The following is a 16,538-nucleotide window of genomic DNA, read 5'->3' on the forward strand; positions in this document are numbered from 1 at the left end:
TGTCCTACAAATAGAACCCTGGAGTGATAGATGTCAAGATTATTATCTCCCTTTAAAAAATAATATATTTAGGTAAAACAGCACTCATTCGTTTTATTTATTTCAAATCACTCAGGCATTCCATGTTTAAATTTATTTATTTGTTAGAGGATAAAACATATCTGAACAATAATATGTATCCCTGATTGTCAGAATTAAAGGACACTTGGACATACAGTTGATAAAATTCACAAGTTCTGTGTACACCATCAATGTCATTCTTTTTGTTCACGATAATAATAATGAGTACCACTGGATTTCTCTACACGTCCTTTGTTTTGAATACTTTCCATAGGTTCCTTATATAAGTAATGCCAAAACACCCTCTGCAAGATTTGGTTAAAGAATGCCTAAAAATCAGTTTAAAAGTTTGGGTAATATCTGCCTCTCCACTACCATAATCTAATAGACTGTAGTAATTCAATAATAAATAGTGCCATTTATGCCGCACTGAGAAAACTGTGTTTACATGCATTACTTATTTCACCTGAACCCTTCTCATAATCAGAGATCCTCAGTTTCTCAGTTTACTGAGGGGGTCATGGCACATGTGACCCACTGGAATAAGGAAAGAGCAAAAGGCAACATAAAATAAATTACAGAAAGAAGACAACAGAAATCAGCTACTACTCATATTCATGGGTATAACATGACTTAAGCTGTCACTTGATAGAAGAAAGAGCATCTTCTGCGTGTTTGAAAAAAGCTAAGGAAGCTCCTTCAGAAAAATTTCCCCAGGAGCTCAAACTTAATAGCTATTACATATCTAAAAAGGCTTGGCTAGATAAAGCACTGTGCTTTGGTGGAGAGAAGTCCAGTCATTTGGACATAATATTACATCTTAAACCTTCAGAAACATTTTTCTTTCTTTTGGCCATACTTGAAATCTTAGTTCCCTGACCAAGGATTGAACCTGAGGCCCCTGTAGTGGAAGTGCAGAGTTCTAACCATTGGACCACCAGGGAATTCCCTGGAAACCTGTTTATATATTTTTTTAAAACAAATGTTATTTATTTATTTTTGGCTGTGCTGGGTCTTTGTTGCTGCATGGGCTTTTCTCCGCTTGCAGCAATTGAGGGTTACTCTCTAGTTGTGGTGCGTGGGCTTCTCATCGCAGTGACTTCTCTTGTTGTTGAGCATGGGTTCTAGGGGCTCACAAGCTTCAGTAGCTGCAGCACGTGGGCTTAGTAGTTGTGGCTCCTGGGCTCTAGAGCACAGGCTCACTAGTTTGGTGCACAGTCACATGGCATTGTCCCAGCTCAGGGATTGAACTTGCGGCAGGCAAATTCTTTACCACTGAGCCACTGGCAGGCGGATTCTTTACCAGTGAGCCACTAGGGAACCCTGAAACTTCTTTTTAAATTAAAGTTTTTATTTTGACGTAATTGTAGGTTAACATGCGGTTTGTAAGAAGTAATACAGAACCCAGGACCCCCTTTACCCAGTTTTCACCAGTGGTTTAACATCTTACAAAACCATGATTGGTACTGAGACAATCAAGATACAGGAGAGTGTTTGAAAACTTTTAAATGATTTGATCACTGTAATAATCAGCCCCACAATTCAGGAACATACCTTTAAATTCCAGAGTTGCTAAGTAAGGTCTTATGAGATATGCCATGGTACTGGGAGGTGGCAGCATGAAGTGCACCGGAATCTGAGGGGCAGCTTGCTGTGCTGCCTGGAGTGTTTACTCACTTTTTAAAAAAATTTTTTCCAGGAATTCTAGGCGATTGACAACCAGCTGCAAGTTGTCGCGAAGGGCATAAGCTTTGAAGCCAGAGCTGAACGTGATTTCACCACAAGGCATAGCAGCTCACAAATCACCTTGCTGAGAAGTTTCCCAGCCAAAGAGAGAGTTAGCAGAGGCTCTAATTTTTCCACATCTACTTTATTTATTCAGGAGCCTGGCGGGCTACAGTACACGGGGTTGCAAAGAGTCAGCCACGACTGAGCACGCACACATTTATTTATTTAACAAATCCCATGTAAGGAACTACTGGCTGCTTAGTACTGGCCTGAATGCACTTGCTTCTCTGTGGACCAGTTCCCCAGATATGACGCTTATGATTCAAATAAGGGCTAGATCTCCTTCAGTTTATTCCAATCATCAGTGTTTTTACTGCAACTTTTGAGAGTTCTGCCGGAAGTTTCTGACAAAAAGTGAAAGTCTCTGGCAAGTGTCTGAGGAAGTAGACTACAGAGGGATATTCTCCTCCCCAGAGGACATAATAGTCACTTATGGAGAAGTTATAAGACCTTCTTCTAAATAAAATATTAATGAATTTGGAAGGGAAATCCCCACTGGAACCTGGAGAGGTTGCATAACATTAAAGGCATGTGGAAAGGAGAACACAGGGAAGTAGATCAAGCAGAAGCCTGAAAACTGCACGTTCCTACATTTGGAAACAATTAGAAAACTTTTCCAAATAATCTTATATCAGGAACCAACATGTTACTAGGGAAAGTCAAATCTGCTAAAGATTCTATAATTTCCATGTATGCTTAAGATTAGTTGTCATTTCTGCCATAGGATCTAAGGATAGAAGTTCCTTTCCTAAAACTATACCTTGGCATGCCAAAGCATATAAGCAGGAAGATAAGACGTTATGAAAAAAAGCCACCTACTCCTCTTGTTGTGGCAAATGTCGTGGTTTCCCAAGTTTTTATCCCAAAGTTGTCTCTGATTTGATCCCTTAGCATCACGAATAGTTGGGATAGTTGTCTGAGCTTACCCTGCCTGTGGGCCTTCCCTGCTGGCTTAGTGGTAAAGAATCCACCTGCCAATGCAGGAGATGAGAGTTCAGTCTCTGGGTAGGGAAGATCGGCTAGAAAAGGAAATGGCTACCCACTCCAGTATCCTACCTGGGAAATCTCATGGACAGAGGCACCTGGCGAGCTACAGTCTATAGGGTCACAAAAGAGTCAGATATGACTTACTGACTAAACAATAACCATCAATATGTACAATGAAAGAAATGAGGCTTGCTTGGAGTAAAGAGTTCTAGAAGAAGATACAGCAGATATGACCTACCCTTTTGGGACTGCAGCATCAAACCAGGAAATCACCAGTGTTTCACCATTCAGAACATCCTTTAAAAAAATAGACACACACCTTTGAACCATGTCATTATGTTAATGTCTGGCAGCCAAAAAACATTTTGCTTGCATCAACTTTGCCTGAAAACCAGCTCTCTGAGTGCATATCTTGATCTGGGAGAAATTGGCTATTGTTGAATACACTTTGATGGTCCAAAGGTCTCTATCTTGGCAGTTTTAATGCCAGTTTTGTGAGCGAAGAAATGAACCAGAAACCATGCTGCCAGTTAGCACTAAGACAGGGTCCCTGAGTAACTACAGGACTTCCTTCTTGGCCAAACTGAGAAGATAATTGTTATGTATAATATTAATATTCAGAAAGCAAAGTTCTCTGCTGATTTAGATGGCTACGAATCAGTAGTGTCACTATGTTTTACCCACTTGGGTGTAGGTGTGTGTGTGTGTGTGTGTGTAGTGTTCAATAATTTTGATAATTCTTTGGACCCACCCAGGTAAGAAAATATAAAATTTGAGGCCTAAGTGTTTCCTAGAAAGAATATTAGAGATCATATACCTTATTTGTATTTTAACTTGCTCATTTGCTATTTCTAAGTTAATATTCTCATTAAAAAATCCAAACCATAACAAAAAGTCTCTTTTGTTTCTCTTGGCCACCACCCAGTTCCACTTTCCTCTCCTGAGATAGCCAATGTTAACTAGTTGATACATATCCTTCCACTCCTCTTCTGTACAAATACATAAATATATGCAACTGTAACATTATATGTTGTTTAAAATAAATACATGAACTCACAATGTATATCTTCGCTTATTTTTTCACTTAAAATGTTTTGAGATCTCTCCTATCTATGTTTTACTCTGGCCCCTTCACCCAGTTCAAGCTCTTCATTTCGGCCCCTTCACCCAGTTCAAGCTCTTCATTTCACGGAAAGGGAAACTGAAGTCTAAAGTGGTAAAACGATTTTCCAAAGGCTGAATAGCAAGAGCCTAGCCAGTAGTACTTTCAAAATCAAACAAAAATCAGTGATTATTTACTGAACAAAGTTTGCAGAAACTAAAAGGAAAAAAAATCTACTCAGAATCTAGTCTCTCCAATAGTTATTTTTTTTCTCTGTTCAGCTTTCATCTGTATGTAGAAGTACTTTTTTACATAGCTGTAATCAAAGCATAAATCAATTGGTGTCCTTTTTCTTTTTTCTATTTTGGCCATGCTGCAGGGCTTTGCAGCATGCAGAATCTTAGTTTCCTGCTCAGTGAAAGCCACGGATCCTAACTATCGAGCCACCAAAGAATTTCCTTTTTTTCACTTAAGTTAATCAGATGTTCATATTACTATCAAGTCGACTAGTTAATTGGCAATGATTGGTGACCAAACAGTTCATCTAGTAGTCAAGCCCTCTTCCCGCTAAGCTGCTTCCCACTGTACTAACCCCCATCCTCTCATTCTTCAGACTTTCACAGTCACTAACTTCACTTTCCCCTGGTTCCGGTCCATTTCTCATCCCCCTCAGAGGCATTTCTCAACTCTTAAAGAGCTCCCATCTTCATTCTGGGTCTCTAGGGGGAATCTCAATACTCTCCCGGATCTGGGTCGCCTCTGGGTTCCCCGAGGTTCCCAAGAGAAGGTTTCACAAAGTCAGTTCCCGAGGTCCAGGAAACGCGGGTCACTGAGGGCCACGCTTAGGGGTTCTGTTTAGGAATCCCCAGAATTGACTGGGGTAAGCGATTGCAGGGTCCTTGTGGGGTCAGAGTGTGGAGGCCGGGCCCAGTCCTATTCACGTGACCCGGCCCCAGGGAGAGGAGTTCGTTTTCCCACCAGAGGGGGCGCTGGGGGTAACAGGCGGGGAGCCAGCCCCCTCCCCTCCGGGGTACTCCTGGGCGTCGCTCTCCGACTCGGGGCCCTGACGCCATCTCTCCGCGCCGGGGGCGGGGCGCGCTTGACGCCATCTCCGGGCGCCCGGCTGGGGGGGTGCTGGGTGTGGGGCGGCTCCGGGGCCGGGGATGGCGGCGGCCGCTGTTGCGGCGGCTCCGGGACCAGCGGGAGGAGCCCGGGGAGCGCCGTGAGATGGGCCGGTGAGTGTCGCCTGGATTGAGGCCGCCGACCTTACTGGGGCCAAGCAGGCCTGGGCTTGGTGCTCTGAAGGAAGTGGCCCCCCAGAGCCCGTTGCCCCGCGTACCGAGGGAGCGAAAGAGGCCTCACCTAGACCCCGGATCGCTTCTCACCGGCCCAGCCCAGAGAGCGGCCTCAGGTTCCTGCGCCCCGTGCTGTGTCCTGGCGGCCCGGGGTGTCCGAGTCCTAGGGGCGGGAAGGGGCCCCCAAACAAGGAAGCAGCGCCTGCGGGGCCTCGCCCTTATTCCTCTGCTTGAAAGGTCGACCCGCCACTCTCTAAACGCAGAATTCCCAATTTCGGGCCTTACCCCTTTTGAGGCAGTGATTGGGGGATCAAGGGAAGCCTTAGCCCCTGTCTGTTCTAAGCTCCTCGCCCTCAGCGAATTTGAGTCTGGGGCTGGATTCAACCTCTTGATTCTGGGCTGTGCTGGCAGCTCCGGCAGCTCTCCGGAATGGTCCTCCTTTCCCGTTAGCTCCGTTAGGGCCACCGGCTGCGTCTTGCCCTGGAGAAATCCTCATTGAGCCTCTTAAGAGGCTAACGTTTCAGATTCCAAAATGTGTTTTGCGTTGTGGGAACCTGGTGCACAGTCTTGGCTCTTTGTTACTCCCGCAGACCTTTTGCCTCTTTCAGTCCTTTTATTAGCATCTGTTTGGCTAACTCCTCTGTGACCTAGAGGCAGGTTTTCTTTAATGTTTTCGTTATGAGAGGCAAGTATCATTCTGGAATGGAAGATGTGACCCCATTTTCTGTTGGAAATGACAGAGAAAGCTAACAGCTTTTCAGTTACTGGAACTGCTGGCAAAGAAGGAATGGAAGACTTGTGCCCTCCGTGTAACTTTGTGTTTATGGAAGGAAGAATTTGTCTTTCCACCTTGTTTTCCTGTCTTCATACTTTTTTTTTTCATGTGTCTGCACCTTGCCGACCTTAAGAGAGAAATGTCTTCAGTTTGGTTTGAGGCTTGCAGTGTTCTGTAGGACTTGGAAAGCACAGTGGGTACTATCAACAATTTCTCCAAGTACTGGTCAGTATTACTTTCTCTGTTTTCAGAGATTAAGGCTCTGGTCTTCAGTGCATAATGTTTCTCACAGGTATAGATTCAGATGTTGACAGTTTAGCAGTTTTGTTTCCCGTTGTTGCAGCACCTGAGGATGAAGACAATACTTTCAGTTTCTGTCCCACCTGATTCAGCACTTGGTACAAAGTTGTCACTTAGAAATTTTACACACACACACAGGAGCCTGTTTTTTTTTACCCAGGAAATTTGTTAATAAGGCTTCCCTTTTAGTGACTCCCTCTTGACCTCTTTTTCTGGCCCAGAAACATAAATAATTGTTCTTTTTCCTCCAGTGCCTCTTTTCTCATTTAAATAACCTCCACATCTGTGTTTTCATTAGCCCAGAATAAAAATGAAATCCGTGAGATTGATTTTTTTCCTGCTTCCCTTTGTTCACATGGAGACAATGTTGAGTCTTCCACTTTGTGAATTTACCTGAAACTGGGATTGGAAGTAAATTTAACCTTTGGCGGAATAGGTACAGGTAGAGAATGAAGAATACGGTGTTAAGGAAAACAGTGAAGTTTGGCACTTGGGAATTTTTTTCCCAGAGATGTCTTCCTACAAATTAGAATTTAATGTGTTGTTACCCCTAGAGAAGAGACTGAGGCAGGGACTCCTGGACTTTAATGTCCTTGTGGCTTTAGAATTCACTTTCTTCATGATCCTGGGGATGGTCAGAGGCTAGGCTAGGCTCCTGCTTACTCTATTCCTGTTTCTGTCTTCTAGGCTCCCAAGCCAGTGGGGAGGACACTGCTTCTTATTACAGCTTCTCAGAAGCACCACTGGAAGCTCAGGTAATAGAGGCGCTTTGGAGACCTTGTTGCAGAAAAACATCTGGAATCAACAGTGGAAAAACAGAACAGATTCTAGTATCATAGAAATCTTTTTTCAGAGCCAAAGAACTGAAGCCTGGTTGGAAGAAACAGGTGACAAATTTCATAGGTGTTCAAGTATTCAGACCAAAATGATACGTTATGACAATGGACAAAAGTGTGTATGAAAGGCGATAGAGAAAGGGGAGAGAGAACTTTCTTATGAATCACATAGACCTGAGATAGCCATAAAGAGGCATGTTTTGAGGAATGGAACCAGAATCTTAAGAAGTGGTCCCTAGAGCCTCCCTACCAAAGAAAAGGAGCCATTGGCAAAGGGAAAAAGAAAGGGAATGAGTGAAGAAGGCAAATTGAAGGTGGCCCATGGGAGGAAAAGAAGTCTCACCAGACTAGGGAACACAAAGTCTGTGTGAAGTCAGAAGAGTTTTGTTGCTCTTGGAAGAAAAGGAGAAATAAGTTCTAGAAAATGCCAGTACAATCACTCTCCTCATAAGGCCCAAGTTTGAATGTAGTATTTCATGAGGTAAAGAAGATACTTATTTTCATAACATATTTAGGGAACAGCAGTTTTTAAAAAACAAGCAGACCTCAGGACCTATTGACATCTGCGTCCTTGGGGTAGTGGTGATACGAGGCAAAGGAGGATAAGGCCTGGGGGGAGGTGGGGGATAGGTGAGATCATAACCCAAATTAGGCTGGGGAAAGGAAGCAAGGATGAGCTCATATATTCAGGAAAGAAGATAGCACAGTGGTATTTGATGACAAAAGGAAAAACTTGAGGACCCAGCAGCAAAGACCATGTGTTCAAATCCCCCTTAGGGGAAAAGGCTCAGAATAGTCAGGGTTCCCATCAGAGACAGAGCTAATCATTACGTTGTTGGTTTCCCTGGGGTCATGGACCTGTAGGTTACGTTACACATTTTTGAATGCTTGTCCTTGTAGCTGTGTGGTTTCTGTGATTGTTTCTTTCATGTCCTTGGCTGGATAGTGAGGTGGGTAGCATCCTTGTCTGCCTCTTTCTCATTCCTCTTTTTTTTCCCAGCAGTCCCCTTGGTTCCATCTTCCTCCATGGATGCAGTTCCTGCTCTTCCATTTGACTTGGTTTACCCCTGGGTTACTGTTCTTTGCCTCTGATTTGTTCCCTAGCAGATGTGGGCGCCCCAGCCAACAGCACAGAGGGTTGCAGGGGAGCCACAAAGAAGCCCTTTCTGATGCCCCAAGGAGCCAGCCGACCCCTTCCAGGCTTCAGGAACACCACAAAGCAATATGAAACCTGTTCATGAGAGGAGTCAGGAATGCCTTCCACCAAAGAAACGAGACCTCCCCGTGACCAGCGAGGATATGGGGAGAACCACCAGCTGCTCAACTAACCACACACCCTCCAGTGATGCCTCTGAATGGTCCCGAGGGGTTGTGGTGGCCGGGCAGAGCCAGGCAGGAGCCAGAGTCAGCCTGGGGGGTGATGGAGCCGAGGCCATCACTGGTCTGACGGTGGACCAGTATGGCATGCTGTATAAGGTGGCTGTGCCACCTGCCACCTTCTCCCCAACTGGCCTCCCATCTGTGGTGAACATGAGCCCCTTGCCCCCCACATTTAATGTAGCGTCTTCTCTGATTCAACATCCAGGAATCCACTATCCCCCAATCCACTATGCTCAGCTCCCGTCCACCTCTCTGCAGTTCATCGGGTCTCCGTACAGCCTTCCTTATGCCGTGCCACCTAATTTCCTCCCGAGTCCCCTCCTTTCTCCTTCTGCCAACCTTGCCACCTCTCACCTTCCACACTTTGTGCCATATGCCTCACTCCTGGCAGAAGGAGCCACTCCTCCCCCGCAGGCTTCATCCCCAGCCCATTCGTTCAACAAAGCCCCCTCTGCCAGCTCCTCGCCTGGGCAGTTGCCACATCACTCAAGTACTCAGCCACTGGACCTCGCTCCAGGCCGGATGCCCATTTATTATCAGATGTCCAGGCTCCCTGCTGGGTACACCTTGCATGAAACCGCCCCCGCAGGTGCCAGCCCAGTTCTTACTCCTCAGGAGGGCCAGCCTGCTCTGGAAGCAGCCGCTGCCAACGGACAGAGACCACGAGATCGGAATTTAGTGAGACGGGAAAGCGAAGCCCTTGACTCCCCCAGCAGCAAGGGCGAGGGCCAGGGACTGGCGCCAGTGGTCGAATGTGTGGTGGACGGACAATTGTTTTCAGGTTCTCAGTCTGCACAGGTGGAGGTGGCAGTGCCAGCACACCGAGGGACCCCGGACACTGACCTCGAGGTCCAGCGGGTGGTGGGTGCTTTAGCTTCTCAGGACTACCGGGCGGTGGCAGCTCAGAGGAAGGACGAGCCCAGCCCCCTCAACCTGTCCCACCATAACCCCGACCACCAGGACGGGGGGCGAGGGCCAGCCAGGAGCGCCGCCGAGATGGCCGAGAAAAACCAGGCCCGAGGGGTCTCCCCTCACTCCCATCAGGAACCCCTGAAGCATAGACCTCTCCCCAAAGCAGTGGTTGTAGCCAATGGCAACCTGGTGCCCGCTGGAACTGACCCAGGCCTGCTGCCTGTGGGTTCGGAGATCCTGGTGGCATCAAGTTTGGACATACAGGCCAGAGCCACCTTCCCAGACAAGGAGTCAACGCCACCTCCCGTGACCTCTTCCCATTTGCCCTCCCATTTCATGAAGGGCGCCATCATCCAGCTGGCTACGGGGGAGCTGAAGCGGGTGGAGGACCTCCAGACACAGGATTTTGTGCGCAGTGCCGAAGTGAGTGGGGGGCTGAAGATTGACTCAAGCACAGTCGTGGACATTCAGGAGAGCCAGTGGCCTGGATTTGTCATGCTGCACTTTGTGGTGGGTGAGCAGCAGAGCAAAGTGAGCATCGAGGTGCCCCCTGAGCACCCCTTCTTCGTCTATGGCCAGGGCTGGTCCTCCTGCAGCCCCGGGCGGACTGCACAACTCTTCTCTCTGCCCTGCCATCGGCTCCAGGTGGGAGATGTCTGCATCTCTATCAGTTTACAGAGCTTGAACAGTAACTCAGTCTCTCAGTCCAGCTGTGCTCCCCCAGGCCAGCTGGGTCCTCCCCGAGAAAGACCTGAGAGGACAGTCCTGGGACCCCGAGAGCAATGTGACAGTGATGGGAAAAGCCAGCCGTTAGGCGAGGGCTCCCGGTCGGTAGAGCCTTCGCAGCCGGAGCCTGGTGCTCAGGCCTGCTGGCCTGCCCCGAGCTTCCAAAGATACAGCACGCAAGGGGAGGAGGCGCGGGCTGCACTGCTCCGTCCCTCTTTCATTCCACAGGAGGTGAAGCTGTCCATCGAAGGGCGCTCTAATGCGGGGAAATGAACCTATCCCAGACCCAGCCTGGGGCTCCACCCCAGAGCTGGGCCTCACCGTGAGCGAGCAGAGGATTTGCACATGCCGAGCAGGGGGTAGCTGTCTGGGCAGTGAGGTTGGTGGGGAAGAGGCGGCACGAAGGCAGCCTCCCGAGGCAGGGTCTGTTACCTGTCACCCCATGGCATCCTTTCAGAACAGCCCCCACTGGGGTGCTGTGATGGGGAGCAGCAGGCCTGGGCCAAGGAAGAAAGGGGGTGCGCGCAGGATAAGAAACATTCCAAATATCAGGGCCCCCTGTTCTTTCCTCTTCATCCCTGGCTCCTGCAAGGAGAGAGGCTTTGGGAGCAGGTGGCAGAGGGAGGGAACAAAGAAAGAGCCAAAAATGATGATCCACAGCTTATAGTAGCAGTTCAGCTGTCTGAAATTTTGTTTTGTTTTTTTTTTCCTTTCTTTTTTGTGATGGGAGGGCAGGAGGCCCCATGGTTGGAAGTAAGAGGGTTCCCACCCAGAACTCTTCTTTTGAGAGCTGTGCACTTTAAAGGGTAGTTTTGTTACAGATGTTGGAGGCTGGGTTTTTTTTACAGGGGACTCTGCGTGACCCTCTGCTCCAGCCGTTTCCCGTCTCTCCCCACTGTTCCTCCCACAAGGCTTCTAGATCCCACCAGGAGAGAGAAGCCCCTCCAAGGCTCAGAGTGGAGACCTGCCTTGGCAGGGACCCAGTTGCGGGACTTGAGAAAGACCTGATGGCCAGACTGACCAGGCTCTAGGCAGAGTTTCCGGAAGGGCAGCTGACTTAACAAAGCCCCTCCTACTCAGTGTGCCAGACCCACTTTGAAATTGTCCTGAATCTTGAGTTGATAATGGTGACTTTCAAAAGAACCAGTGGAGCCTTTGCCCCAGGCCCCTCCACCCGTTCCTCTGTCTGTCTTTGTTGTGCCTAAGTGCCTGCGCTGCCCCCACCCTCTGCTGACCTAACCTGTCTGCTTGGTGTCTTGACCTGGGCCTAATTTTTAGCTGCATTGCTGTTCCCTTTCTACAAAACTGGTTTTGTCCACTCTGACCAAGACCTCTAGTTTTTGGTATATAGGGGTCTCTCTGGTTTCCCTTTCAGTTATTCTCTAGTTTTAAAAACTCAGAGTCATGTCCCCTCCTCTTCTGTAGTTGAACCGTTTGGCGGAGAAACAAGAATGGAACTATGCCCTGGGTCAGGGCCAGTATCGGTGGCTGGGCAGTGCCCATCCTTAGGTTTTTACAGAGTCCCTCCCACCTTACTCCACTCCCTCTCCCAGCATTTGGGCTTCCCCAAGCCGTCTCCTCCCACAGCCAGCTCTAAGGTGTTGGGATAGTCTTTTTTTTTTTTTTTTTTTTAATTTTGTCTGGGATTTTAGTTCCTCAAATCAGGGACTGAACCTAGATCCTCAGCAGTGAAAGCATGGAGTCCTAACCACTGGACCACCAGGGAATTCCCTGGGATACTCTTGATAATATTTCAATACCTGAAAAGTCTCCTAGATTTCATTTCGTGGTGGAGTATTCCTCTGCAAAGACTTTTTTCGATCTTACTTGCATGTGCCCCCGTGTCTTAAGCCCTTTTTTTTCTTCGTGGCTTTTTAGCATCAGCTTGGACTGTGGGATTCCAGTGGATGTTGAGAATTAGGCTTCCCCCATCAGCTTTCAGGTGGGTGGGTGGGTATTCTGTTTGTATTGCGGGGTGGGAGGGGTCTTTAGACTCTTGAAACAACTCAGGGTATTGTCCAGTCAGTTCTCTGGTAAGGCTTCTTCCAGGGTATGACCCTGGCCTTTCAAGATGGACTGGCAGAAGCCTGGCCTGTCATCCGGAGTCCCAAACCTCTGAGGTCTGATCTCTGCTCTGTCAAAGACTTTAGGCAAGTCTTGTGACCTCTCACTCTTTCACTTCCTCCCCAGCTGCCAAATGGGGATAAATAATCTTACCTACCTCCTGGGGGGAGGGGAAGTTCTGAGAATGGAGTCATTCTTGGTGTTCAGGTGCTAAAGGTTGTTCTCCTGGGGGAGCAAAGCGACCGAGACCGGCTTGTTTGCTCCAAGCCCTACACTCCACGGTTTCATTCCTTGCAAGCAGTTTCCTGGTCAGTCAGCTTCTGGAGGCCTGTCCAAAGGAAACTACTGACCTGATCACTTCAGTCTCCAGTTCACCTCAGAACCAAACACCAACCATGTCTAGTGAACACTCAACCTTGTACACATTTGGGATCATGTCCTTTCCCTTCTCTGTCCCCGTTCTCTCTCAATGCTGCTTTCTCGGGCTTGATTCTACACTGGGGGCCTGTGGGGCTGAGTCTTGAGGAATCCTCTCAGAGGAGGCCTCCAGAGAAGGCCTCATTTCTGGCTGCTCCACAGCAATTCATTCCCAGTTTCTCATACCCATGTTTCTCAGAAACCTCCTTTCTCATTAGGAAGGCTCATCCACTGAATATAGTGACAGGCACACAGTAAACACTCAAGAAATATCCACCACGGATACCAACCGAGCTGCTTCCTTATGGGAGCAAACCTCTTGTCTAACCAGATACAGGCCAAGTAGTTTAAATACAAAAACCCCTCACTGCCCAGCCTGGTAACTTCCACTTAATTCTGGAAAGAGAAAATCTTGTGCACCTTGGCGAGCTGGGTCCTGAGCTTTCTGCTGCTGTTCCTCTTCTGTCTCTTGCTGGTAAGGTGATACCAGCACTTCCCCTGATACTGTGCCATGCATATGTAATATATTGATACTTGACTTTGCTGAGCTGCAGAGGTGTCTTGTGTAAAGTATGGTCTCCCAGGGAAAGAAGCTCTGTGCTCTAGATCCTGGTCAGAGCACTGGCATTCCCCCTACCTTTTCCTCTGGTTCAGTCTTTTCTTCCAGGCATGAGCAATGAGTAACCTATGGTGTGTCCATTCTTCCTCATGAACATTTCATAAGTGTTATTATAAGAGACCTAAGAGCAGTTTGAAAGAGTGAGTGTTTTGGTGGGAAGCTGTCAGCTTTGGAGGGTAATGGGCAGTTGGAAAAGGCCAGTGTCAGGGGTAGGACATCCTAGAGCTTAGACATAGAAAGGAAGATGGCTAACTCTGGCGTTACACAGAAATGCCTACACCAGTTTGGGAGTAGGGGGACCAGATGAAGGACAGGTAAGACATCCAAGTCTTGGATAACCATTTCTATCAAGATTAATGTACAAGGAGGGGGTTTGGCATGGCGGAAGGGGAAACTGGGAGGTCAGAGCTGAGCACTGCCCAGTGAGGAGGGGTGGCCAGTAGATCTGGACTGATACTTCTACACTCTTGGTTCAGTTGGTTGTCACATCAGGGGCTTTGGTCTGTGCTGCTTTGCCACTGCTGCTGTCTATTCACTGTCCTGCCTGCTGCCCTTCACAGCGCTCTTTCTGTGTCTTTGGCCGTATAGGTGAGACCAAGGCATCCTGTCCATCCTTACCTGTGCAAGGGTTACTTTGTAGCAAAGTCATGTTGAGTAGGGATAGTATGAAATGCTGCTGGTGGGCTGGTGAATCCAAAGGGATGTGGCTTCAGTGCGTCTTGGGAGCCCTTTGGCTCCAAATATCTGACTCCTGAAGTCAAGAGACAAGTGGGTCCTGTAAGTGGTGTTTTCTGTGTATTCGCTTCTTTCATTTATAATACCTTGTATCCTGTTTTAAAAATTAAATGATGGGGAACCAGGTTAGGACCTGTGTCAGCATCCCAGGGAGGTTCATCTGGCTCCTAAATGGATTCTGCGGTTGGGGGAGGGTTTGAAATAGACCCTCAGGTGGGGTTTAGTTTTATTTTTACCACTGGGCACCATAGAAGATGCATGGGTTGGTGGTATGATTTCAGCCTGCAAGAGGCAGGCATGTTGAAAAGTTGAGTGATCACACTGGAGATAAAGGGTAGACATGGGTTGACTGGGAAAGGGCTTGGGTCCATTGGAGTAAAGAACCTGGTTGGTTGAATTGGCCATGGGAGATTTAAGTTACAGTCTTAAAGCAAATAGTGCAGAGGCCAAGTTATAGGGAGACTTCCTGGCCTCTGAGGCTGTTTACTAAACTACACTGAAACTACAATACTTTGCAGATGGGAAGAAGTGTACACTACAGTTGAAGATCTGAACCATGCAAGGTTGGATGTTGACCAGGAACCTGTTAGCCCTTTGCTGGGAAGCCTTCACCCTCCAGCTTCCCTGCGATAGGCAGGGCCTCCCGCATTATGCAATAATAAAAAAACGTGTCTGGGTCTTGGCAGCTGTCAGTTGCTCTTTCAACTCTAGGATCCATTTTTGGGCCACATGTCTGGTCTGGGCCTAGGATGATGCTGGCCCTTGAGATGCTAGAGTCAACTGCACTCTCTCCTTACCTGCAGACTATGCACAGTGCCTGGGGCGGAAGGAGGAGAGGTGATGTGGTGTGCCCTGCTGAGCCTCCCCAGCAGGAACAGTAGTAATAAATGCACTTTTCACACTAAGGTTTCTGTATTAGTTCTCCTAAGCCTAGATCCTCCCCTGGTAGACTGCAAACTCAAAAGTCTGTGTGATTCCCCCAAGCCATTTTACTGCAAATGCCCAGCAGTGAAGATGGCCTCAAATTGAGTTCCGGTCTGCAGTGTGTGTGGCGGCAGCCCATGTGCCTTTACCTGTTGTCAAACTTGCAAGCATTTATTTTGGTCTTTATGACTGTCATGGGGACTGAGGTTCTTCACAGAGAGAGAGCGCATGTGAGTGTGAACGAGCTGATGACACAGTGGTTTTACATCCACTCCCCACACAGGGAGTTTGCACATAGTTGTGAGCCGCGAGTGGTTAGTGAGTGCATCACTGAGGTTGCTGAAGGCAGGGTTCATCTCTCATTTGCTTGACACTCGCATTCAAGAGAAGCTTGTGTTGGGGAAGTGACTGACAGTACTCTTGGCAAACTTAAAGTATTACAAATAAGGCTGTCCCCTACAACCTCCCTTGTCACACACAGGATCCCTGTAGCCAAAACAGTATATGTTCCAGCTGCAGAGAGCAGACTGCTCTCAGCTTGCACAGCACCTTAGGGGAGGGAAGAATATATGGGTAGGGAATGGGGTGGAGAAGGGAGGTTGGGGATGTTGTCATCCAAGTGGCTTTAGGGTCCTGAGGAGCAGTAGAGGACGGCACTGGGGAGGTCTGATGGATGGATCTGATTTGTGTAGGAGTTCCCTGTAGATAAATTACTGATCCCCCAACTACTATCCCCAGTATGTAATGGCTAAATTAATATGTAATCAACTGCATTGTATCTAAAGCCTTAGAACTAGTCAGGTGCTCCCCCCACCCAATACCATTTCTTACCCTCTAATCCTACCTGATCTTTAACAAAGCATTAATAATTCTAAGGATAATCTCTATTTTGTTGTGCTTTTTTGTAACTTTTAAATAAATCAATTTGTACTGTATATTTGTACTTTTGTGAGATCCTTTTTGCTGTTTTACCATTTTAAGTCTCTGTACTTGGCTACACACAGATTGTATTTTTATTGTTAATGCTCTTCTTATGGATACTTGCATTTAACTTGTGGACTATGTAAACACAATATATATCAATATCTATATATCTATATATCTATCTATATAAACTACTAGCTTTTCCTTTTGGTGTTTGCGCCTTCTTCGTATCCCAGCCTTAGATGGTGGCCCTTGGGTGGGGGACCGAAACCTTGTGTGGCAGAGCTTGAACTAAAGAGCAAGTGGCACCCATCTTTATGTGGTGGGCTGGGGGCAGGTTGCGTGAGCTAGTCCTGAACCATGGTCTACACGTTCTGTTGTATCTCAGGGACCCAGAAGTCTACCTGGAGACTCAGATACTGTACTAGCACAACCACAAGGACCTGTAGATGCCCTCACTTTTGGCCTTTTTTCTAATTCTGTTCTCAGGAATACTGCCAGAAACTTTTGGAATAAGTCAGCTCCAATCCCAGCTACCACTTCTAACTTAGCTCGCCACTAGTAAGGGGTGAGACACTCAAGATACATAATAGTTACTCACATTTATTGAGCACTTGCCATGTGCCACAAAATCTACATGCATTATATATTAACAACTACTTGTTCCTAGTACTATTATTTGCATTTTGTGGGT

General features: G+C 47.5%; 2 protein-coding genes across 18 annotated transcripts in view; one reads left to right on the forward strand and one right to left on the reverse strand.

Moving 5' to 3' along the window:
- Positions 1 to 4,994, reverse strand: part of AP1G1 (adaptor related protein complex 1 subunit gamma 1) — a 98,524-nt gene extending 93,530 nt beyond the window's left edge. For 3 of the 5 annotated variants that reach the window (XM_081512557.1, XM_081512562.1, XM_081512558.1), the window contains exons 1-2: positions 4,530 to 4,989; positions 3,074 to 3,132 (exon numbers count right to left, since the gene is read on the reverse strand). The gene's annotated coding sequence lies outside the window, so the exon portion shown is untranslated. Of the gene's footprint in view, positions 1 to 3,073; positions 3,133 to 3,892 lie in introns of all 5 variants that reach the window. The other 2 variants (XM_081512560.1, XM_081512559.1) reach the window with 2 other exon arrangements.
- A 79-nt stretch (positions 4,995 to 5,073) lies between these two features.
- On the forward strand, positions 5,074 to 15,855 carry ATXN1L (ataxin 1 like). Of its 13 annotated transcripts, none has more exons than XM_081512608.1 (5): positions 5,074 to 5,172; positions 6,995 to 7,062; positions 8,248 to 10,080; positions 12,040 to 12,103; positions 14,515 to 15,855. In XM_081512608.1, exons 3-4 carry the CDS (start codon positions 8,368 to 8,370, stop codon positions 12,073 to 12,075), a joined length of 1,749 nt encoding a protein of 582 aa, XP_081368734.1. In that variant the 5' UTR covers positions 5,074 to 5,172; positions 6,995 to 7,062; positions 8,248 to 8,367; the 3' UTR covers positions 12,076 to 12,103; positions 14,515 to 15,855. The 13 variants fall into 13 exon arrangements, 10 of the variants coding, with proteins under 10 accessions (XP_081368734.1, XP_081368733.1, XP_081368738.1 ...); XM_081512607.1 differs by having other exon boundaries at positions 8,251 to 10,080; XR_014060226.1 differs by lacking the exon at positions 12,040 to 12,103 and having other exon boundaries at positions 8,251 to 10,520.
- Positions 15,856 to 16,538: the final 683 nt, after the last annotated feature.

This window comes from Giraffa tippelskirchi, chromosome 7 (assembly GCF_054371585.1).
Source record: "Giraffa tippelskirchi isolate mGirTip1 chromosome 7, T2T-mGirTip1v1.2.pri, whole genome shotgun sequence".
Lineage (NCBI taxonomy): Eukaryota > Metazoa > Chordata > Mammalia > Artiodactyla > Giraffidae > Giraffa > Giraffa tippelskirchi.

What these genes read in the sequence shown, in the direction of transcription:
- ATXN1L (XM_081512603.1), top strand. Translation starts at nt 8,368, where the DNA reads ATGAAACCTGTTCATGAGAGGAGTCAGGAATGCCTTCCACCAAAGAAA.